The sequence below is a fragment of the Cydia splendana genome, chromosome Z, assembly GCF_910591565.1.
Source record: "Cydia splendana chromosome Z, ilCydSple1.2, whole genome shotgun sequence".
Taxonomy (NCBI): domain Eukaryota; kingdom Metazoa; phylum Arthropoda; class Insecta; order Lepidoptera; family Tortricidae; genus Cydia; species Cydia splendana.
In genome coordinates, this window is record NC_085987.1 from 42,998,821 (window position 1) to 43,024,139 (window position 25,319).

General features: G+C 37.4%; 1 protein-coding gene across 1 annotated transcript in view; it reads right to left on the bottom strand.

The window, feature by feature from the left end:
• Nucleotides 1-20,260, bottom strand: part of LOC134804080 (calcium-binding mitochondrial carrier protein SCaMC-2) — a 66,069-nt gene extending 45,809 nt beyond the window's left edge. The window contains exons 1-4 of the mRNA XM_063776988.1: nucleotides 19,873-20,260; nucleotides 13,662-13,788; nucleotides 11,550-11,637; nucleotides 6,509-6,620 (exon numbers count right to left, since the gene is read on the bottom strand). Of these exons, the coding sequence (XP_063633058.1) occupies nucleotides 6,509-6,620; nucleotides 11,550-11,637; nucleotides 13,662-13,788; nucleotides 19,873-20,046 (501 nt within the window). The 5' untranslated portion in view covers nucleotides 20,047-20,260. The remainder of the gene's footprint in view (nucleotides 1-6,508; nucleotides 6,621-11,549; nucleotides 11,638-13,661; nucleotides 13,789-19,872) is intronic.
• Between the last annotated feature and the right edge of the window lie 5,059 nt (nucleotides 20,261-25,319).

Genomic DNA, 25,319 nt, shown 5'->3' on the forward strand with positions numbered 1-25,319 from the left:
CCATAACGCAAGTGACATTGTTTTTAGCCTAAAATATTTCTTTGACTAATTTACGCAGCCGTACTTTCTGAGTGATTTCTTGGTTTTCAGAGACAGTGGGCTTAACTTTTCTACATCGCTTATCGACCCATGTCTTTAAGATATTTTTTAACAGTTTTGCCGTCAGTTTTAAATTTTCTTCCGAGCTCTCTATAAAATTTTGCGACACGGCCGGCCGTAATTTTCTTTAATCGAGCTCTCTCAGAAACCTTGCTCAAGCTGGAATAGTTTCCAGAACCAGGCTTTCTAGCAGTGGTTTTCTTCAAGGCAAAGGACGCCAGCATATTATAAATAGTGCTTCGACTCTCACCCATTTGCACAAAATGTGCCTTTGATTTCGGCCATAGGGGATGGCTACTATAGAAATTACATACTGTTTGACGACGGCGTTCTTGTTGATTTACCATAATTACAAAATTAAACACCCAATCTTTATTAGACTTGCCAAACTGATTGACAGATATATTGACTTTAAATTGACAACACATATTTTTTATTTAGATTTTTGTGGTTTTATATTTTATATATACAAATTTTGTCCAAATTTCACTTCGCATACGTTATAGCGTACAACCGCCATTTTCACTTAGGTACTACGCGCAGACACACCCATCATTCAATCATACAATATACTACCGATCAGTCACACTGATACTGCCCGTCAACGCAATTGGACTACTTGATGAATCACGCCGCACTTTGACCATGTCACAATGTCGTTGGCTCTAGGGTTGCCATGTGAATAACTATGTTAAAAACCTCCTGCGCATTATAGACTGGTCATATTTTTGTAAAAATCGATTTCGACTGGCAAATCATATTACTTTTTGGCAACCGGGTTTTTAAAACCTAATTAAGACTCCGCTGAATCCGATTTTGCCGGTTGCTTAATCGAATTCTTGACTGCAAGTGAGATATTTAATATTAAAGGTCCTTTTTTTAGTTTTTCCTAAATATCTCTTAAACGGTGGCGCATAGCAAAAAATGTTCTACTACATAAGTAATCTGCATAAAATTGCCTTCAAGAAAGATACCGTACAATTTTTCGCTAGGAACAATATTTAAAGAGATAGAGACGCGGGAAAGTTAATTATAATCACTTATAACTCTTATAAGGTCCCTTTTTAGTTTTTGTAAATAGCTCGTAAACAGTGGCCAATATCAAAAAATCTTGTTAAAAGTTAATAATCTACACAAAATTTTCTACAACGAGCGATTGTAAACAAACCGCCTTGATGCATTAATGTCATAGGTATTTTACTGTCTGTGAAAACTAGTCAAAAATCAGTTTAAGGCACAGTAGGTATAAGTTACTCTATGGTTTACGATAGGCGGTAGTCTTCGAGCAACACCGGCTTCCGACAGTGTTGCTCGAAGGCGGTAGTGCTTCACTCTGGCGGCAGAACATTGCAGTAATACCCACTATTCAACCGCCCATTACACCTTTCGTGGGATTCGTGGGCAACTACTAGCCCCTTAACTCGTTACAATATGCTGTGGCTACAGTATAAGTTTCCCTCTGCTTTGACCAACTCCAAACTTTTAAGTAGCTTCCTGTGGTTAGTTGCGGTTTCTAAAAACCCTGATACCCGCCAAGTTCCCGCGCAACCTGACTAAGGATCCAAGAAACGTACGAGTAATACTTTCTAAGAGATAATAACTCGCCCGTGAAGAAAATACTCACTTATCGCTGATTGCCGTTCGTCGGACGATACATCTATCTAGTTTCTATTTGTACCTATAGCCATTTTACAACGCCACAGGGGATGGCACGATGGCAGTATTGACCGAACAAGCACTTTGCAAAGCAATTTGCCTGAAGTGGACGCTTCAATTGCGCAATGTTGTGGAAGGCTGGCGAACAAATATGTTTACGCGCCGTTACAGCGTAGTATCAAAACAATACGGTATTTATTTTGTTGTGTATCTATGTAAACAACATGGAAAAGTGATAATCAGAACCAATGTGTATGATTTTTAACTTAAAAACTATAGTCTTGACTTGACTAGGATTTTCGTACTGGTAAAACTACTTACCGAGTGAAAAGCACTATCTTTGTCATGCCATCTAACCATAGCTGAAACATTCGAGGATTTTTACCCAATTAACATTCTAATAAACTAGTGGCTCTGCTGGGAACTTAAGTAGACCCCGAGAACCCCCATGGCTCCGACATTTTGAAAATTTTCCGAAATTGAAAGGCAAAAAAATCTATAGTACATTGTAGGAGAGGACGGAAAACCGCTAAAAGATGGACGAGTGCGTTTGAGGGCCGACACGTTAGTGGAGGCCCTCAAATAATACGAGTCCATCTTTAGCGTTTCCGGCCGAGGCATTACATAGTGCTTTTCACGACTACTGCGAGGAAATAAGAAAAATTTGCATAACTATAAGTACTAGCCCGCGATTTCTCTGGTAGCAAATTACTAGCCACTGCCTGTGCTGTCTCTTGAATTTCGGTAGGCGTCAGCGTAAGAATATCATTTTCTTCACTAGAAGAACTCATTTTTATAGCGAGCGTAGATACGTGTTTCTTGTATTTTTTAGTCAAACACAATTTACACTATCCAATTCAGTAAGTGTTTTCAGATCCCGCCTTCTTTACTTTTTTTTATCACTTTTAAGAGGTCTTTTTCTGTTATTTGCTTCAAAACGACTCTAAACTTAGAAGCGTTTTTGCTAAAAAAAAAAACCACAAACAGCTACAAAAGTAAAAAAACGCCTTAAGCATGATGCACTGAATGGATAATTGTTAAAAAAAATGAACTGAATGGTTTTGATATTTCTTTTTTTTTAAACAAGAAATTGGTCCTATAAATAACCTAATTTTATTTTTGAAGGAAAAAGTTGCGCCAATAAAGACCTTTTATTGATTTTTATGTTTTAAATGATACTCATTGCTGTAGCGAACCGTCACCAATGACAGATGATGATAACAATGGAGCATTGTGGTAGTGGTGGTTCAGGTGCTACAGCTATTGCCTACTTTCCAGCTTGGTTTTAGACCATCTATTGCCACATTTCCGAACAGTGGCGTGAAAAATAATTATCGAACGTGCTCATCTAATTTCACGAGAATCTGTTGAAAAATGCGACCTGCGGGCGCAGCATGGTTCCATTTTTATCTTCTATCACTATGCCCGTCACTTTCGCACTTACATGCTCGTTAGAACGTGACAGGCATGGTGACAAGCGATAAAAATGCGACCGTGCTACCAGGCCTGTAGAGGAGAACAGGCCGACAGCCGGACATTCGAAAGCATTTTTGCCCAATCTCAAAACGGAGACCATTCTCGGTAATAAAATGCTATATATACATGCTATAAATACGTGGACACTATCAGAAATACCACCAAAACAAGGAAATGAAATATTCGAAACAAGTAATAATTCGCACGTTCATGTCCGCAAATACAATAACTGATAAGTTGATAACATATCGTCGAGACTTCCGCCTTCGCCGTAACAGTTACAGATGGTAGGTAATCCGGTGTCAAAACACAAGGACGCTGTCGAGTCCGAAGCGGAAATAGATAAAGATAATAATGCATAATTTGCGAAAGTAATTCGGTCTTAATAAAATGTGACTAAATTGCATCATAACAGACTTGATGACATTTTGGGCATACCAAACGCTTATGGACATTGGGTACTTTGAGGAGGATAGATACTGAGGGGAAGGAGCAGGAATTATTCCACTCCAGCGTCGCCATGGTATCAGCTACGGTGACACAGTTATTTTAGTAGGCAGGAATTATTCGAGGAGTAGATAAGGTAAGTCCCTCTTGGTAATGGTTGGCCAGACTATAAATAGGTACTGCAAAAAGAATCTTTAAACAGCACACCATCGGTTTGCAATAATGTTAAGGTTTACGAAATTTAAACATCGTGGGATCGTACAGATTGAATGACAAAAGTAAATTACAGAAGAATAAATTGTATTTCGTCTAGCGTGTGTAAAGTATTTATTTAATACAAATCGTAAAAGCGTGGTATTTGTCATTATTACAAAAACATAAAAGTAATTTAGTTAGCCGCCTAATACCGACAATCTGTCATGGCAAATAGCTAAACATAAGCATTGCCGTGACTTAATAACCAGGCGCTACGTTAACGACTGACGCACTGAAGACGTCCTATTCGTCCTATTTGTAGTGCACACTTATTTTCCATCGTATTTTCACGGAAACGTACGAACGTCTTGCTATTTCAAAAGTACTGAGCACTGAGGTTGACTGAAGTGGCATGACAAATACGAACGTTTCCGAGAAAATACGATGGCAAACAATTATGCACTACATCTGTAGCTATTTTGACGACAAATTGTGTTAAATATTACTTGATTGTCTGCGTTATACCCTTATAAATAACTAAAACTATAAAAATGCTGTAGTATTTCTATCAGAGATGTAGATGATTAATTAAAATGCTTCTATCACTATGTTACACAATTGTTGTTTATGTTTAGAACTTATTATGCTATGCCCTAACAGGATTGGTCCATGACTTAACTATGTATGTAATAAATACCTTTTAATAACATGGTTGTAATGAATATGCTATGAAAATAATATAAATCAAATGTAGTATCTGTCAGCGCATCGTTACTGGCGATGATAAAATTTCAGACGTGGCTGCCGTTTAGGACGTTTTATATTTCTTGCAATAGATGTCGCTATAAGCGCTTCCCGAAGACGTGGTATAAACGAATTCAACCGTTACAGTGAGTTTACAGCCCGCTGACAGACAGACAGAAGGATGGATGCTTAGTAACGTTCTGGTACGGAGGACTGTAAAAAGGTTCAAGAATACTTAACATTCAAGAACAGAAAAAAACAACTTTTGACTATTATATATTAATTAATAAAGTAATATAGTTCTAGGATGTCTCATATTAAGTGTGAACTACAACATAGTTGTCCTTACATCAACAGTTAATACCGTTAATAGTGAGTATTGAGAATAGGAGTGACGTCACACGACCTTCGATTGCCGGGCAATCAGAATTCTGCGAATCAACGCTGATGATCTCATGGCATTGTTAGATCACCATAAAGGGCTAACCTTAGTTAACCAATGTTGAACTGATTGACAGTATTGACACAGGTTCCGATGTTAACTAAATTGTATTATAGTAATATTAACTATTTTGAGTGGATGTATAGGGTCGAGGTGGGGTAAATATAAGACTAAGTTTTCTACACTCCTAAACTTATTATATTTCATTCCTATTCCATTTAAAAATAAGTCTACACATAGGGCTGCTTTTTAAGCGGAATAGGAATTAAGTAGAATAAGTTTATGAGAGTTAAAAAGTTAAGGCTTATTTTTACCCGTGTCTTATATTTACCCCACCTGAATCTAGATGTTTATTCTAGGGATGTACAGATGTTTGTTCTTCAGTAGCTAATGCAAATACGGCAGACAATTTTTTTTTATTTTTTTTATTTTTTTTTCAGAAAAGTATGGTACATTTTAAACTTATATTAGGTTCGCCAAACTTACGTTTAACGGCGTATTCTGACATAGGATACTTTTTATCCCAGGAATCATCCCATAACCATGGATGAAAATGGAAGTATAAAATTACTATGGATTTCGGGCTTGAGTTATAGCGCGATACATCAGTAGAAACAAAGAGAATTTGAAACAGAGGAATATTGTCAAAGTAAATTATGAAGTCAGTACATTTACGCCATTTGACTTTGATTCTTATTCTTTCACTGACATGTGTTAAATTTGTTAAATATCAAAAAGTATCGCCATCTACTCGAGAGTAGGCCAAGGGATCGCTCGAAAAGATTGCACCATACGTTTGGCCTATCATGGCAAGTTTAAAACTTGTATTGTTGATAGTTTTAGTATAATAATATGTTACATTAGAAAACCAGACCGCACATGAATTTTATGAATAGCGTTACGAGGGACGTCGAGACTTCAGTGCGTTCTATTGGAGGCCAAAAACCGCCATGGAATTTTTAACTCGCAGAAATTATGAAACCACCTAGGGGCTATTCATAAATTACGTCATTTCAAATTAGGGGGGGGGGGGTCTGGACATCGGATGACGGTAGCATGAAGTAGGAGGAAATGGGGTCATTTGAAGCATGATTTTTGGATGATTATAGGGGGGGGGGGGTCCAAAATCGTCAAAAATCGATGACGTAATTTATGGACAGCCCCCTAGGTTCCTTCTAAAATAGCTGACCCTGCCTTCTTGTCTATTTACAGTAAGTACATCCTGTATTTTTTTAACGAAAACGAAACAACGAGGCATGGTAAACGACTCGGAGGTCTGCTATGCCTGTCATGCCATGCATTAGGCACAGAATGAACCACCTAGCAAGGAAGTTGCCTACCTATAGAATATAGATATGCCTCGCGCGCCTTCGATACCTAGATACCTCACCATGCGAATTGCGTACCCACCAAATAGTGGCCGTCGAGAGCAAATAATAAGGTACTCACAGTAGAATGCCTCCAGAAGTGGATCAGGGCGTGGATGTCGGTGGCCGGAGCCAGCAGCAGGTAGTCCCGCCATTCGTCGTAGCTGATGTTCAGACTGCCGTCCTGGTCCATCCTGCGGACAAACTGGGAGGAGTGAAGAGACTGACACTATGCGTTCAAGTGTAAGATGACGAATTCACCACGCTTTTGCGTCGTAATTACTAATTTAGCATGAGAGAGCGCTTTTATCGGTTACAGTAACGGTGGAAAGTAGCATGGTGCGGCTTGCGATGTAGCAGTAGGTTAAATACTTTGCAAGCATACGAGCGCCTATGTGGGGTGATCGCGAGAATTCATATATGCCTCAAATGTGTATTATGTACCTAAACCGAGCTGCATAATTGCATTTTCATCACGAATGTTCACTCATAAAGTGGCCATGCAATTTTGCAGACGGGTTTACCTAGGCATATGTCTAATGATGTCGCTGTAGCATGGCTTAAATGTAGAGAGTAGTAGAGAGTAGATAATGTTTATTCGTGACAAAAAGAAATAAATAAAATAACAAGTAACACAATAACACGGTCACGAAATGGTCCTGACTCAGCAGGTGCTAGCCTGGTTAGGCTAGCGCTGGCCTTCCGTCGGGGCCATGATCTTTTACATCTAAATTATAAAAAGAACACATTATGACTACAATAATGTTATACAATAAAAATTAAAAATTAAAGATTAAAGTGAGTGGCGGTTGTGGAACAGACAAAAGGCAGTAAGTACTTAGGTACGCGTCAGGAGTACTTAAATGTAGCTTGTCTCAAGTTTGAGACACTCTTCGTTTAATTGGTTGAGCATAAACTTTTTAAAAGTTTATTTAAAACTGTGAATGTAGTTCTCTTCAGTTTGTAGATACAAAAGCTGTGGCAGTATCTTTTAACAATTATTGCTTACCTTAAAGCAGATAAAAATATACGCTTGCCCAATCTAAGTAGCCTATTTATTAACATATTGTATAAAAAAAATACAGCATAAGCAGTTGGGGTAGCTTCTATACAAATAATACCATAGGTCTAGCACAACTCAGACAGTTGGTGAACCGTTATTATGGTACAGTTTGTTATTATTGTTTAGCTATTTGCGGCTGATTTTAAGCAACAATTAGATATGTACTCATATTCAAATTCCAAATCCACTATTATAAATATCTTGTAAACTTCATTTTAAGTGGTACGCTGGTACGGCGTAATGGAACTGCCTACAGACACTAACATATTCTAACAAATTAAATACTATGCAAGAAGCATGTAATTTTCGTGTTATCTTTTTTCTATGACTGTGCTTTTATGGCGATGTGAGGCCATGATGTGGGATTGCATTATTAATAGTACATACATTATTGTCGAGGTAAGGAACGTTGTCATTTGCAGCCTCCAGTGTCTACATTTAACGTACGACCTTTGGAGTCCGATTAATTCACACTCAAAGGTTTAGCCTACAGAATTTGGCCTACTTTTGAGTTTAGACAATTCCAAGTACTTTAAGTTTGTCAAAAAGTAAGCCGATGTATTTCTATCGCATGATTCCAGTATTCAATGACAAGGACAACGATAGGTATGTACAATGGTGTGTACCACAAGTGGAAGCCGGCTACATGATGACTTACCACCAAAAACTAGGCCACGCATCTTTTCTGAAACACCAGCACTTAATTACCTACATTGTTAACATTTTGTAGGTAGTTGTCAATGTAATGCAACAACGAATAGTAGGTACGAATAAAATGTATCTACCACTGTCCACACAGTAACTAAAAAAAACTGGCCAAGTGCAAGTCGGACTCGCACACGAAGGGTTCCGTACCATTATCTATAAAAACGGTCACCCATCCAAGTACTGACCCCGCCCGACGTTGCTTAACTTCGGTCAAAAATCACGTTTGGTGTATGGGAGCCCCACTTAAATCATCTGTGAAAATTTCAGCTGTCTATTTGTCACAGATCACGAGATACAGCCTGGTGACAGACGGACGGACGGACGGACAGCGGAGTCTTAGTAATAGGGTCCCGTTTTACCCTTTGGGTACGGAACCCTAAAAAGGTCATCCAATGGTCAGTTAACCCTTTGAACGCCACGCCTATCGTGCGCGGCGCGTCATCGTGAATCTTGCCGGAATGCATGAAGGTTGATATTTGGCTGTAGCATTACGACCTCAGTCGCCAATTTATATTGCGGTGAGTATAGGTCCTAGGCACCCGCGTGCGTGCGCCCGCGCCAGCTAGCGAACGGGACGCCCTTATGCGTGGTCTTTGCATACAGAATATTCTATTTTAGTATGAACTAGCAATTTCATTGGCCTTGGCAATTTACCATGCAGACATAAACTCTGTACCTTAGAGGCATAATAACTGAAGTCGATTAGTTTTACACGCGACTGCATTCCTTATTTTAAGTAGCATATGTCATAAAATGGTGTAAACATTCGCTCGTTAAATACAGCTCTCAGGCATAGATTGTCGTGCGGACGGTCTAATTTAAACAATACGTAAATTAAATTGTCTGTAAAGAGAAATTTGGGAATATCTATGTAGCAGCATGCAGAATATTGATTTCTTTTAACCGATAAGTGTAATATAAAAGATAAATGGGACGATATTTATTTTGTTGTCAAATACTATCGTCAAATTTCGATAAAATTAGGGGGGTATATAGAAGAGTTCACTACTTATTTTGAACAGTATAAGCGCAATATCCATTCCAAACAAACTTCCACTGAGTTGCGAAGTATGGTACTTTATAGTTTTTTTAGCATTAGGAAAAAGGTAAACAATATTCACGTGTTTTTATTGAAAAACGCATTGAAAAATAAGTCACGGCAAATATGTAACAATTATGAATCATACTTAAATGATTATTTACATTCTTTTGCTTTCATAAGTAAAAGTTACTGATTTGTAAAAAGCGTTTTTCAATTAAAAGACACGTCAAGATCGCGTAGTCTTTTTCTAATGCTAAAACGAACTATAGTAGGTACATATCTGAACTGAAAATTACATAAGTACACTACATTATTATCGGTAGGTACAATTTGTGATTTAGTATTTATCCCGCCCACAATGAGGAGCTGTTAAAAGCATCCAAATTTCATCCAAAAGTAACGAAAACGAAATCGGACCAAATGCGTGCGAGCTACATCACAGAGATAAGTATTAGAAATTCGCTGTGCAGAGAAATACTTCATAGAAAATAGAGATGCATTAAAAGAATCATTGCAGTTATGACATAAGTAAGATCAGAAAGGGCCTCATTCTCGGTTGCCCCTTAACAACGTCGTCGCGTTCTAGAGAAGCTATGATAAACGCTGTTGTACGCAGCCTAGGCGTCAGCCGGAGACCAAGGCCTAAGACACCCCCACACTAGCGACTCTAGACGAAACTACAAAACTGTAGACGGAGTCCATTTCGGAGGCTCGAGTCCTTTTGGGTTGCGCTTTAAAAATACTCAATAAAAGGGACTTCAAAGAATCGATTTTTTTAGCGCCATTCGTAAAAACGAGTCAAGTTCTTCAAATTCCTACCAGCACTAATTATACACCTTTCACAGATTGAAACAGCCATACATTTATCTATATCATTCTGCCGCATAAGCCCTGTACGTTGGCTGTTTGCCATGAGAATGCAACAATATTGTGTGTTGACAATTGTCATAAAGATAAATCTGGTATAGCCAGTTTAAAACTGTTTTAGTTCCTTTTCATTTAATTTCTACTACCTACCGCTTGTCGGACGGTAGACTCTGACTCTCAAAAGACAATAGTGTCGCTCTAAATTACATATACAGGGTGATTCATGAGACGTGAGCAGGACTAATCCTGCACACCCAGTAACTGATAATTGATATTTAGGTGAAACAACCACACTTTTTCCTATTTTTTTAACTTTTTGGTGAGGGCAAATTCAATTCTCTACAATCATGGTCACCCTACAACACCTAATTAATAAACATAAAACCTCTTTAACCGTAATGCCATCATTTTGATTTCGAAGAAAATAAACTGTCAAACTTGAGTGAGATACGAGTTTTCAAAACTAACCAGGCCCCAATTTCACCACGGTGACAGGTGCGACAATTGTAAAACATCACTGTTGCTGACGTCACAGGCATCCATGGGCTACGGTTACCGCTTACCATCGGGCGGGCCGTATTCCTGTTTGCCACCATCATTGTATTATTAAAAAAAACTTTATTACATCGGAAAAAAACAGATATTTCTCTTGCTAAGTTTATGACAATTGTCACAAGAAACACGACAATTGTCACGAAATTCCGACATATAACTCATTTCCTGTCAAGATTCACCGACAATTCTACAAATATGTCAACTAGAAAAAATAATTCTTGTTTCACAACATAATTGGCATTTTGCTACAATTGTAATACGTACAATTGTAGCAAAATGCCTGTCATGTTTGTAGGTATTTCTATAGAAAATATTTTATAAAATTGTAATATGTCACCTGTCGCTTGACAATTGTCGCTCGACATATGTCACTGACAGTTGTAGCCGTGGTGAAATTGGGGCCAGACCGTGATGACACTGATGACAGTGACAATTTGACACAGAATATCGGTAGTTTAGTATTCTAATTTTAGGATCACCATGCATGTCGTAAATAAATTAATAACTTTTTTTTCAACACGACTAGAAAATTAACGTTAACCTCGCTAACTAATACTGATACGAAACAGTTGCTTATAATTTACGAAATGCGCAGTGTTAGTCCTGCTCACGTCTCCTGAATCACCCTGTATATGCCGTCGGAAGCTTTCCAAGATTGCGAAATTTCCACATGGACAAAAATTCAGTCTTCTCATATTTTCTACGGGAATCGAAATTCTCCATTTTTTTTTAACTTTTGAAAATATTCCGCAACAGAGGGCCTACTGCGAGTAGGCCCTCTGTTGAAGAGAAAGATTTCTCTTTTACTCCAATTAGGGCGTAATTAGAGTGACAGAGAAAGATGCCCGGAATTTGCTAAATAGCAGTGAAATCGCATTGCAGTCTCACCTTTTTAGCAGGTTGGTGGCCTCGTTCCTGCCGACGGCTATCCCGAGATCGGCGAATGCAGATATGAGCTCCTCCAGGTCCACTTTCCCTGTAAAAATAAAGATAAGACTAATCTTAATTTTGAAGCATTATCGCCAGCCTTTATAAGTCCCAATGTTGGGCACAATCCTCTCAAAAGATGTCGTGCCTTAGTCCCCATTCTATAAAAATAAGAATTTAGGTTTCTTGATATTTACTTCACCGAAAAGCTACCGAGTTGGTAATATCAAAGATATTACGTACGTATGTTTTGGGAAACTTATGAGAGAGGGTCGAACCTACGCCCTCCAGCTTAGAAGATACAAGGGTCGCGAGAAAATTAAATTATTGCCGTAACTATTAAGTAATTCGAATTTAGTTAATTTTGAATTTTTGATAGACAATGAAATACACCTGTATTTTTTGTAATAATAATAAATATATTTTGTGTATTCGAAACTGATTGTAAAAAGTAATTAACTGTAAAAAAATTAACAGACGTTTCATACATAGGTATTTTTGTTTAATGATTTGGCTATTCGTGTTTCTTAAAAAGTGCGAAGTCATAAACTCTTCATTAACTGACTGTTGTTCCTTAGTGGGACACTAATTAGCGAGATTCCATTAATTACAAGTTGTTGTTGTTATGTCTATTGTGTTTTGTTTTGATAAATTTTAAAACACAACTGATATTTTGATAAAGCATCAGCAATTTTTATTCATATCTACGGTCATAGTCCAACGCACAAATAAATAAATAAAACAGATCTTGTTATATAGATACTGATAGACGATGTATGTACTTACAGCAAACTTTTCAAAATGCGACCTAGAAATTGAAACAGGTAAGTACAAACAATAACACTCCTATTTGTACATCGGTGGACCTTATTACATAAGGAACAAGGTCCACCGATGTACAGTTAACAGCGTGGGCGACGGTACCTATATTTTTCAAAATCATTAGTTAATGATTTCGCTTCAAGGGGCGAGAATTAACGATTTTTACACGGACGAAGTCGAGGGCAAAGGGTAATTAATTTATAAAACTGCTAAAAGTGGCATCAAGATTAAAAATTGCTTCTAGCGTTATTTTTATTTAACTTTAAGGATTTATGTTTTCGTAAAACAAGGCATTCGTAGGCACTCTTTGTGCCTAAGACCAATGGAGTGTACGTACTAAGATTCGATTGTTATTGCTCGTGTTTGAGCGTGACGTCACCACACATTATGTATGGTGATCTGGTCCCGTTTAACAATACATTATGCATGCGCCTGACAACATCGAGAAGTCCATTTGAAAGTAAAGGTGATGTCAAGATAAATCCTTGGGATTAGTATATGATTAAATCTGTTAAAACGTTATGCCAAGCTAAACAAGGGACATTCAATGAGCTGTCCCGTACAAATGCATTTTTATATAACCTAATTTTTTTCAATGTTTCAAGTCAATGATTATTTCACTGAGCATCTTTCAAATCCCTCGTGACAAAAAATAAAACTCATATACATATAAATCTTCGGAAAATTCACATTTAAACGGGGCAATGGTAGACAATTTCTTGGAATGCTACAGAACATAATTTTAATGGCGTAACTATACTTAAGGTGGCAAGCGGGCAAAATGCCACGGGCTCCTAGCCCGATTGGCGCCACAATTTGAACGAAAGCCCGTGACCACAAGCTTCGACATTTTGGAAACTGGAAGTCGTTAATATGCTACTCCATCTTTGTTCTTGTCGAGATGCGAAAGCTATAGTGTAGGTAGTGTATGAACTCGGTGAGCGTGATGTTGCCGGCATCTTTACCGTACTTGGCCGTGAACTTCTGAAGTGCCGTTTCCGTGAAGTGCAGTCGACGTCAAAGAGATGTTTACTTTTTTCGCCTTATTACAAAACAGTGAGTTACAAAAGTGTAAAATATCTTTGTCGTCGACTAAGTTAAGAAACCCGCGCTATGCACTAACATACGTGATACACAACATCTTTCTTTCTTTCTTGTCGAGATGGGAGAACTGCAGTGTGATGTTGTCGGCATCCTAACCGGACTTGGCAAGTAATTACTAGTTCAATGTTAAGAGGGCAGGATACGCACCATCTTGGTTCTTGTCGAGATGGGTGAACTGCAGGCGCAGGTTCTTCTCGTGCTCGCGCACGTAGTGTATGAACTCAGAGAGCGTGATGTCGCCGGCATCCTTGCCACCGGACTTGGCCAGGAATTTCTGGAACAATAAAGTTATTGAGATCAGAAATGGGAAAACGAACTGTTTTCATTAAGCATAGGTTTTAAAACTGTGGAGTGTGGCAATTCTCGAAGGAGGGGTGGTGCGTACAGTTCTGGCACTGGCGTGCGCCTCTTTGAGGAATAACTGTAGCGACAGTACGAGCGATAAGCAAGTGGCATTCTCTGATCTAGACGAATCTTTTGACGTGCCGTGAGAGGTCAAGAAAACACTGAAATTAAAAGATGCTAAGCTAAACGACAGGCCTTCCGTAGACAACAAATGTTATTCCCAATAACCGTTTTATAACATTCAAAGTAATATGTAATTTTAATTGAAAATAATTATTTCGTAAAAACTGGTAGAAATTAAAAACATCGCACCATAAATTCAATATTTAGATGAAACTTGCATGTTTGCAGGCTCAGGCTCGTTATAATTAGTGCTACTTTTTGTGTTGGACAATACTGCTAGTGCATGTATTAAAATTAAATATTTCCTACCCCCCTTAATCATAAACGTCTACTAAAGTTGACAAGCCGCTAATAATCGTTTGTCCCTTTCCGACGTATTGGTATGATGGAAAGGGACAAACGATTATTAGCGGCTTGTTAACTTTAGTAGACGTTTATGAATAAGGGGGGCGTCTTTACGAGTCTCCAATGTATCGACAAATAAACCACATACTTTGATTCAGCGATATTATTAGTACGCCGACACAGACGGACTAAATTTAGGTCACTCGTAGGACACATGCGTTCACCTGCTAGTGCAGCTAATGGTAATTCTCTTCAATCATATTAAGAAATGAGAATCGATAAGCTACCTCCTATTACGTCTATAAGGGTGAAGTGTTCTAATATTGTATATTTGGAGAATTCAACAATGTATAACATCTTTATCTGTGGTAAGAGGTGTACTCGGCCTCGGCCTATGCTAAAAGTATGCCAAAATACTGTTCTAAATAGCATGTCAATCTGATATTAATTTATTAAAATATGTAATTATAAAGGTACCTAGTTAATCATAAAACCTTTTAAAACTTATGAATCTTATGATTTAATAGGTATATAAATTTCTTGCCAAAAAATGACTTGCTTTGCATCAAATCAAATTAACAGTAGTAACATATTAGATTAGACTAATGTGACGATCACTCTTTACGGATTCACACGCCGTTCTGGTGTGTGACTGAGACAGCACTATGCTGTGTGAGTGAGACAGAGTCACTAGTTTATGTCTTGATAGAAACTCCAAACCAAAAGGTCAACAAGCTAGTTTCCATTCCTTGCTTCTATAACTTTCATTCCGATTCAGCGTAAACTCGGAACATTTAATTAGCAAGTCGATTTCCGATCTCAACTAGTTCGCAGTGCGTTCAGGCGGAGAACGTTAAATACACGCCACTTCACACCGCTGCTGTTGCATTTACCCCGATCAATACGTGTCATAGATTAGTAGTACATTGAAACTAAAAATATAAAGCCTAGAAACCTAGTTACATTATGGCCGGCCTGTTAACAAGCTAAAGGCTCCGTCACATTGACGCGGAAGCGTTCCGAAGCGGTTGCGGGCGGCGCGGTAGCAAGGCGGTGATGTCACATTGAGCGCGGTCGGCGGATTGTAAACGTTTTGATCGCGGACCCACGTTGCAACCGCTTTGTAAGTTACCTTTATTATTCCCACTTATTCCCACTAGTTACCACCAAGTTGTTACCAGTGGTAACTACTGGGAAAAAAAATCCCACCGTATATATCACTAAACAAACACAAAGGAGTCAGTAACATATGTGAAATTAAATCTGGACAGAGTTTTGAACATGTAAAAAGTAAAAAAATACTGAAATGATATCTAACTCCCAATTGAATGTCTATACACTGTGGGCTAAAGTAACCCGACACATTTTAACCACGCATTTCTGAGTCATAAGGAGCAAAAAATGTTATAAGACTTGGTCAAATTCATCAAGAAAAATATTTATTGTTAGATACTTTTGGCGCGTTGTTTCATACTGTACTATTGATGCTGACTGACTATACACAATGTAATTCAGATCTTCACCTTTAGATCACAAACATGATTTTGTACTAATTACTCTGCTCTATTAAATGCCATTTTGTCTGCAAGTCTGCGCTTATGAACAGTGATGTCTGTGGTATTGATACAGCTGGAATTACACAAGCAAATAAAAATTGATAATGCATGAAACAGAACAACCATAAAAAAATATTCATTTTCAAATTATGTCAAAAATTGTACTATAATATTATATTATGAACGTGAAAGTAACTTTATCTTCTTTAGGGGCATATATGTCCAAACCTGCTAGCATGATTTGCGTTCTCGCGCGCGAGTCCATACTTGAATTCGCGCTTGATGAATGGAGTCGCACGCGAGAACGCAACTCATGCTAGACCGCCATGTGTCAGAGAAGTGTCTCCATGGTCAATTCATCCGAATGTAACAATGCCCTGATGTCAGAAAGCCCAGACGTAACAATACCAAACTGTTGAACCAATAACTGATGGAATGGAGACATTTAGAAGCCCAAGGTAGGACATAGGATAGTTTGTATCAATCATTATCAGCACACGCAGAAGAAGTCGCGAGCAGTAGCCAATAAGTAGTAACTAATACGAGGATGTAATAAAATAAATATCTATTCTTTTAAGCACCAGGAATTGCTTCGACATTTGGATGTTAGATGTCTTAAGTATGCAATACTAAATAATAATGTGTCCAATTGTAACAATTTTTCTAAAATGCTGTTTATGTTTCTCTTCTTATTACTTTTTCACGCCACTGTTCGGAAATGTGGTAATAGATGGTCTAAAACCAAGCTGGAAAGTAGGCAATAGCTGTAGCACCTGAACCACCACTACTACAATGTTTCATTGTTATCATCATCTGTCATTGGTGACGGTTCGCTACAGAAATGAGTATCATTTAAAACATAAAAATCAATAAAAGGTCTTTTTTGGCGCAACTTTTTCCTTCAAAAATAAAATAAGGTTATTTATAGGACCAATTTCTTGTTTGAAAAAAAAAAAGAAATGTCAAAACCATTCAGTTCATTTTTTTTTAACAATTATCCATTCAGTTCACGCTTAAGGCGTTTTTTACTTTTGTAGCTGTTTGTGGTTTTTTTTAGCAAAAACGCTTCTAAGTTTAGAGTCGGTTTGAAGCAAATAACAGAAAAACGCCTCTTAAAAGTGATAAAAAAAGTAAAAAAGGCGGGATTTGAAAATACTTACTGAATTGAATAGTATAAATTGTGTTTGACTAAAAAATACAAGAAACGCGTATATCTACGCTCGCTATAAAAATGAGTTCTTCTAGTGAAGAAAATGATATTCTTACACTGACGCCTACCGAAATTCAAGAGACAGCACAGGCAGTGGCTAGTAATTTGCTACCTGAGAAATCGCGGGCAAGTACTTATAGTTATGCAAATGTTTTCTTATTTCCTCGCAGTAGTCGTGAAAAGCACTATGTAATGCCTCAGCCGGAAACGCTAAAAATGGACTCGTTTTATTTGAGGTGAGTTGATTTACTCAAACGACTCGTCCATCTTATAGCGGTTTTCCATCCTCTCCTACAATGTACTATAATTTGTCCTAAGCAAGAATGTTCCTTTACACAAGATGATGGTTAAATAGTTTTGTAACACATGTAACTGGTAATAGAGCACACTTTGCTGCGGGTTCTAAAACCCGATGATGCAGTGTTTTATAAATGTTTTCATGTAATCAATCTAATGTGAAATAATGTAATATTGATAGCTCATAACAATTATTAATGTGTCTAGGCAGCCACCTAAGCCTGCATTTCGACCAGAGACATGCAAGGATGCAATGCGAGGGATTTGTTTATTAAGAACCAATAGAATCACTTCTGTCTGCACAGGACCGTGACGAATGGCGTAAAACGAAGTAGGCCTACACCCGAAGGGTAGAAAAAGGCTAAAGAGAGAAGAGAGAGAGAGAGAGAGAATCACTTCATTCGTTTTGCTCGGCGTGTAGTGATTCTATTGATTCTTAAAAACATGTGTTCACAATGCATCATCGATTCATTGCACATCTCTGGTCAACACGGAGCCTAAATGTAATTTTTTTCTTAATCAGTTTCAAGATTGTACAATGTCAATATACCCTACTTTGCATAACAATAACAAATATACCTAATCTTTCTTCTTATCACAGATTACCTGGATGAGATTTTTGGTTAAATCTTGACAGAAGATAAATCAATCTCTTTATCAACAAGTCAATGGCAAATATTGCAGTTCAGACAGTGAGAAAATTAGCTTTCTTTCTATATTTAATCATGGTTTACCATGGCACCTTTCATTATAAGGAGAAATTGCTACTTCAAGCTAGGTTTAGTCAGTCATAGAGAAATACAGTAAGAATACTCCATACATCAGTTTTGGTACCAAAACGACTATTATTTTCGGAGTCGACATCTAGCATTGAGTAGCGGAATTATCAGTACCGCTACTTGATACTAGAATTCACTAGTGTCGCGACTCACGAAAATTTTATTGTACAACAATTTACAAATAATTAACGCAACTAATATTAAAAGCAGAAGGAGTTGAAAATAAAGTTCTGGTAAATCCGGTTATAATATTAGCTGAAAATTGTTGAGGATTAGACTTTTCGGTTGGTACAACATCTATTGTCAATTTCTTTCTTCGTGGTCGTGACCTCATGTCTGAGGGACATGACTCCTATGGGTTATTCTTCCTACCACTGCTCTCCAGGCCTCTCGATCTTCGGCCATCTGCATCGTTGCCTGGAGCGAAGTCTAGGTAATATTTTGGACCACATCGGACCATCTACTGGGTGCACGCCCTCTACTCCTTCGTCCGTCGACACTCCCGGTAATAATGCGCCTTTCTAACGTGTCCGTGCCGCGTCTGACTGTGTGTCTGAAGAATTTTAAGAAAGGACTCTTTGGGTACAGATGGTGGATAGCCTTGTGATGATATTGAGCTCCTCTAAGATAGACTCGTTTTATGCGGCATTTAGTCCAAGATATATTGAGCACTCTGTGCCATCACCACATCTCGAACGCGTCTATCCTTCTAAGTGCCCGGGCTTTCAATGTCCAAGTCTCGGAAGCATACAGGAAGATTGAGAAGATAAGGGTATGCATGAGCTTTATCTTTGTTTTGCGGTTAATTCTTTGGTTCCTCCAGATCTTCTCAATTCGCTTCACTGCTGCTTTTGCCATCTGACCTCGCCTGACTATCTCCTGGTCACAGTCCCCATCATCGCTAATTTGTGATCCTAGGTATACAAACTTGTGTACTGTATCGAGGTCACGTAGCTTGTTTGTTCTCTGTGGATGGCCGCTCCGGTTGACAAACATCAGTTTGGTTTTACTCTGACTGATCAGAAGACCATATTCTGTGCTGATGTGATCAATCCGGTCCAGTATATCGGCGAGTTCAGCTTCTGTCAATTAGCAGTACTGATAATTCCGCTACTCGATGCTAGATGTTGACTATGAAAATAATAGTCTTATTGATACTAAAACTGAAGTATGGAGTGACCACTCTATGTATTTTTATCTCTATGACTTAGTTCATAAACTTTAGCATCCATAGATCATCTAGAAAAATGCTACTTTGACATTGTTGTAAAAAAATGTATAGCTATTGAAGTTTATAATAGGTTGTAAAAAAATATGATAGGTACATAGATAAAGAATGATAAACATAAGTAGCCACTAGCCAGACAATTAATAGAGCAAGAAATTTGAACATAAAGAACCTTCTACAATACAAAGAATTTCGCTTTTGGCACATGCAATCAAAACATCTATTTTGTAAAATTCTATTTTGAAACTGCGCAAATTTTAATGATATGACAGTTGCTATTAGGTATGTAGGTTTATGTACATTTGTATTGTTAGGTACTTTAATTATTAGTTGCTACTCCAATTTATATGAATAAATTAAAGTGAGTCATAACTCGAGCGAGTCACACGTGTGGCGTTTCGTCGGGAATAGCGAGGCGAGGTGAAACCACCGTTATTTATTCCATAAAGCATACAATAAAAAATGAAATTCTAACCTCTGCATAACTTCGGTTAATGTGTGGAGCCAGCTCCTTGAGCGCGACCGACAGGTCATGGATGTCGATCTTCCCATTACCGTCGATATCTAACTTAGCGAACACTTTTTCTAGTCTTTCTTCGTCTTCTTTTGGTAATTCCTCTAATTCCAACGGTGGATGACACTGCACCATAATGTCTATCGTCTGCGTAAGTACTTGTTAAACAACAAGATAGTGATATATCTTCGGAGGTATTGGTATAGTCATACATAACTCTAAGTTAAGTGAAAATTAATTAATATATTATAAATCATTTTTGGAAGATTCGCACTCGCTTTCCGAGAACAGCGAACCGTTGACAGCTAGATGGAAGGACTGCACTGCGCACCCACACACACTACTAACATTTTCCTTGTCGCACACACACATCCCTGACGGTACATTGGCATGAGCGTTTTTAGGTCATTCTGAAAAAATGCGCCATCTGTCGTGTCCTGCATTCCAACCAAATTCCAACCAACTATTGACTATTAATTTTACTTTATTTATTTCATTATTAATTATAATTCGTTTTGTTATTTCATAAAAGAAACGTGTATGTAAAATTAATAAGTAAAATCGTAGTAGGTTATTGCCACATTGCAGATTATTAGAGCCATCTATGAGCTTGCTTTAGTAAACAGCTTAGGACAGTGCCATCTCGTGAACGTTCACCAATATTATTATTTGCCTCCTACCATGCTCATTCGAAATGTAAGTGTAATAAGAAATATAAAGATGGCGCTTGCAACCTCAAAAAACACAATACAGAACACTACAGAACATGAAAAACTTTGTTCCGTGTCAGAAAACTACATATAATTTCAAATCGCTCTTTCAACCACCTGAAAAGGCACTTGTATCTAACCACATTGGACCATTTGGACTTGAAACTAAAACAGAGGCCTTGTTTATGTTTTAAACAAATTAAAATTGGATTTGTATTGGTTATTGGAGAGATGGACCTCGGGCCAGGAACAGATGTCCATGATCAATAGCATCCCGGGCGGGTGAAACCTCGTAAAGTGGTTAAGGGCGATGTGTAATGAGCCCTCGTGGACGTCAGCTGCCGTTCTGTTGGTGGGTTGCTGAGGAACGGCATCCACTCACGTAAAGAAAGCATAAAAAAGTAATAAATTTAGTCATCGCCTCCCGATTGAACTTTGTCAGAAGATTGCTGGGCTATTACTGTCATGTCAATGATGCTACTAATTTATACGAATTACTTAATGTCACTAATTCATACGAACCGAATAAGTTATAAGTACCTATTTACTTGTTTAAAGTTAAGGTTTAAATGATTTAATATTTTTGTTTATTAATATTTAATTTGATTTATTTCATAGCTTTTTATTTCCAGTCTCATATATGTACTTTAGCTTTTGGCTGTCGTGAAATAACTCCCTCGTTTCGAATATTTCACTTACCCCCCCTCGATGCACGATGTAAGTACCTACTATGTAGGTAGGTACGTTTTTAATCTTGAATTCAGAATATCTTTACAATAAATTTACAAAAAATGTCTAGATTTATTTTGTGTTGTTGAACGTGAGTATTTAACCCTTATCTTGGCATTGTAACACTCTGGATACATGGGACATTAAAAAATCTAGCAAGTTCACTTTATTACTTACCTAAAAAAATAAATACTTAGGTATGTCGTACAAGTACATTATAGAAAAAAAATAGTGCACATAAGGGTTCACCAGCCACATTTTATCCAAATCTAACGAAAAAAAAAATTCAAAATCGGCCCATAATCAGCAGTCGGTATAACGAGTGAATTCATCAAAGCGTCATCACGCGGTAGACAGCATTACGTCCCTTTGTTTGCGATGAGCCCTCCGTTGACGACAGACCGACAGACATGTGCGTTTGCTCTATATTGTGTCCAAATCCCCATTAATCTCAAACTTTTATGAGCTTTTGTTCACCCCCTTTCTATTTTTTTCCCAAACTTACCCATTAAATATAATATAAAATAAACCCTATTTCGACCTCTGAAAGTTCATTTTCAATAGCGGCTAGCGTGATCCCAATGCCAAGCTATTTTGAAGGGTATTGTATAGAGAATAGAGTTGGTTTTCTAGTGGATTAGGAAACAGGGTTAACTTTTGAGTTTATAGACTTTCGGTCGCGTCAATTTGTGAATTGTCATTTTGACATAATAGCGTGCCATCCCTAGATTATTGGTCGAAACCCGAGGACAGTCTTTACAAATACGCTTCGGTCTCCTTTTCTAGCAGGGAGTCAGATAGAGATGGAGATATAATAATAGAAATAAAAAGCTACTTAGCGAAATATGGCTTTATTATTGAGTGAATTTGATGAAGTATAATAGGGATGGGCTTTTATTCAGACGTCAGATCGGACGTGATGTTTTGAACTGACTTTATTGTCACGGATAAGCGACCCTAAATATCTGTGACCGATTTTGTAGTCATTTTTTGTGTGTATGTAATTATTTCCGTTAACTTTTTTTTTGAAAGGCATAGGGTTTGTAAGAAGTCATTGGGGCTAGAATTGTATGGAATCAACCAGTGCGTAAGTTACATGACAAATAGAATGATACAGAATCATTAGTCCACTAAAAACAATTCTGTGGGTTCCAAGTTTCTTTTTTTATTATTACATACTTAATTGGTTTTTTTTTATTAAGTATTTTAGGTAAGATGTTATAATAATTAAGCATATTTAAGGACGTAACTATGATGACAAATTGACAATGCAATGTAATGTACCTATAACACGGATGTTAGAGACGGAAGGGGGCCACGAGTTCTGTTATAATTATTGTTTTATAAGTTTTATAACTTATCTTATAAGCTTATAACCTTCTTATAACACAATCTCATAGGTACCTAATGGTAATGACGAAAATGTTATATTATGGGGTGTAAGTAGTATTAAAACAAATGATAAATTATAGTTATTTATTTTATTTATATCACTACCTACCTAATATATTCTAGAATCTAGTAGATGGTCTAGCTTATAGTACTGAATTAAATTATATTATAGATAAGTTTATTTAGTACACGACTAATTTATGTATTGCCCTAATAACTACCTACTATAAATATCAAATATTTATTCAAATTTTAAAATGTATTTAATACCTATTTTGAATATAGGGTGACACAACAAAAATAAAATACATACAAGGCTGTTATTTGTAACACGGACCAAGAGACATGTGAGTCAACCTGTATAGTCGCAAAGATATTATAGGACTAATGTAGTAATTATAGATGGTCAAGTAAATCTTGTGAGTAGAAAAAGGCGCGAATTTCAAATTTTCTATGAGACGATGACGACATCCCTTCGCGCCAACATTTTTCAAATTTGCCGCCTTTTTCTAGTGACAAGATCTGCTTGACCAACTATAGCTATCATTTCTTATTATATTACGTAGGTACGTACTACGAGGATTTATTATAATTTTTGAGTAATTTATATTTCTCTGTTGTTCTAGTCAAAACCGTAAACATCATTGTGTGGGTACCTACTAATTACGTGGTTAATGAAATAGACATCATGATGACGGATGAAGATATTGACATTACAATCGTAATTCTGTTATTTTGACAATATTGACAATTTGCGACTTTGACATAAAACCACGAGGAGTTTTTGTACAACAACTGGGGGCCTAGTCAAGATGACAAACGCTGATAGAAAACGCCGATCGAAACTTTATTAATGAATGAAAATAGTCACATGACATTTCGTATCATCTGTCATCCCGATTACATTCTTAAGCAGGCCACTGACGAGCCTTCCAAATGGATGCCGTTACAATGGATTCATCCAAATGGACGGTATGCTAATATTAAACATTGTACGTTTTTGACATTCACGGACCGATTTTGGATTGCAGCCACGCTATTTGGACTGTTGGAAGGCTCGTCAGTGGCCACCTTTAGAGCTCCGCACAAACTATTCGCGGAGCTCTTATGGCTACACTTCGGTCTTGCAAATCGGTTAAGTGCGTTTTTCTCAAAGACCGACCGTTGGAGTTGGTCGATGAACGATTGTATGTATGTAGGTATCTCACTTTATTGCACATAGGCCTACATAAAACGGACAAAGCAAAACAAAAAATAAAATGTTATGTACAACGGCGAACTTATCCCTAAAAGGGACCTCTTCCAGCTAACCTTTGAGGAAATGGTTGTCATCTTGGCCTTGGAAACGCCTTGGAAAGTCCTTATGTAAAATGAGCTTTTAAACTAATATAACTGGGATACAGTGATTAAATATTATCATGTTAAATATCGCAATCATACCTAAACCTAATAAAAAAATACCTACCTATTATCACTTCAATCACGTGCCAATTATAATTATGTCTATTTATCTAACAATTTTGACAAAATATATGCAGAGCCTCTACCATCAGTTTTAACATTGACATAACGCTCACGTCTACGTAATTTACTTTCTGTACATCTCGCTTGCACTATTGCTCGCATATGCGAGTACGAGCGAGATGCATAGAAAGTAAGTTACGTAAACGTGAGCGTTATGTCAATGTCAAAACTGGTGGTAGCCGTACAGGTACCTCTACCTAGTTAATTTGGTAGGTAGGTACCTACTTACTTAATTTACGTAACAAGGGATAAGGCAATTAATTTATTAATACGAAATCCTATAAGTATCTAAGTAGTAATTTACCTAGTAATATTATAAATTCGAATGTAACCGCTGAACTTATAGATGAAATGTGTCATGGAGATAGTGAGGCATTCAGTGTTGGCCGAAATGTTAATGCAATTGACCATTAACCATTACAAATTGAACCGTAAACTGTAACCATCCGTCACCGTTTACGGTTCAATTAGTAATGGTTAATGGTCAATTGCAATTAACGTGCGGCCAACACTGGGCATGGACATAGGATAGTTGGCACACTTTCATAGTCTGTTCGGAAAGAGAAGAGTCTTCTCTTTCCGCACAGTCTCCATAAAATGTGGATAAAATATACAAATATTCTTTTTCACCATACCAGCTCGTAAAGGTTCTCTTTATTATTCAAAAATGTTCAGAAAATTGCATTTCATCCACGAAAGAGGCAAAGTTTTTTAATACACGTTTTGAGTTGTTTCCTTATGTTCTGAATGATAAATATTTAATAGCGTTCATTTGGATTTGATTCGTAATGTACTAGTGCTTCTACACTTAGTACATATTTTTCTCGCATTTATGTGGTGAACATTTTGTGTTTCTCACCAAAGTTTGTTTAACCATCGTGCGTTGAAACCCTCGTTATGCTTAAGATGCCACGTTTCGAAATACTTGTTAAGCTCGTGGGTGAATTATGGAATCTTTCGCTTGCTCGGTTTAATACTAGCATGAGGAGGTAAACAACAACTTTGCCCCCGATGTAAAACAAATAGGTAAATATTATTGTGGAGGTTTGCTTT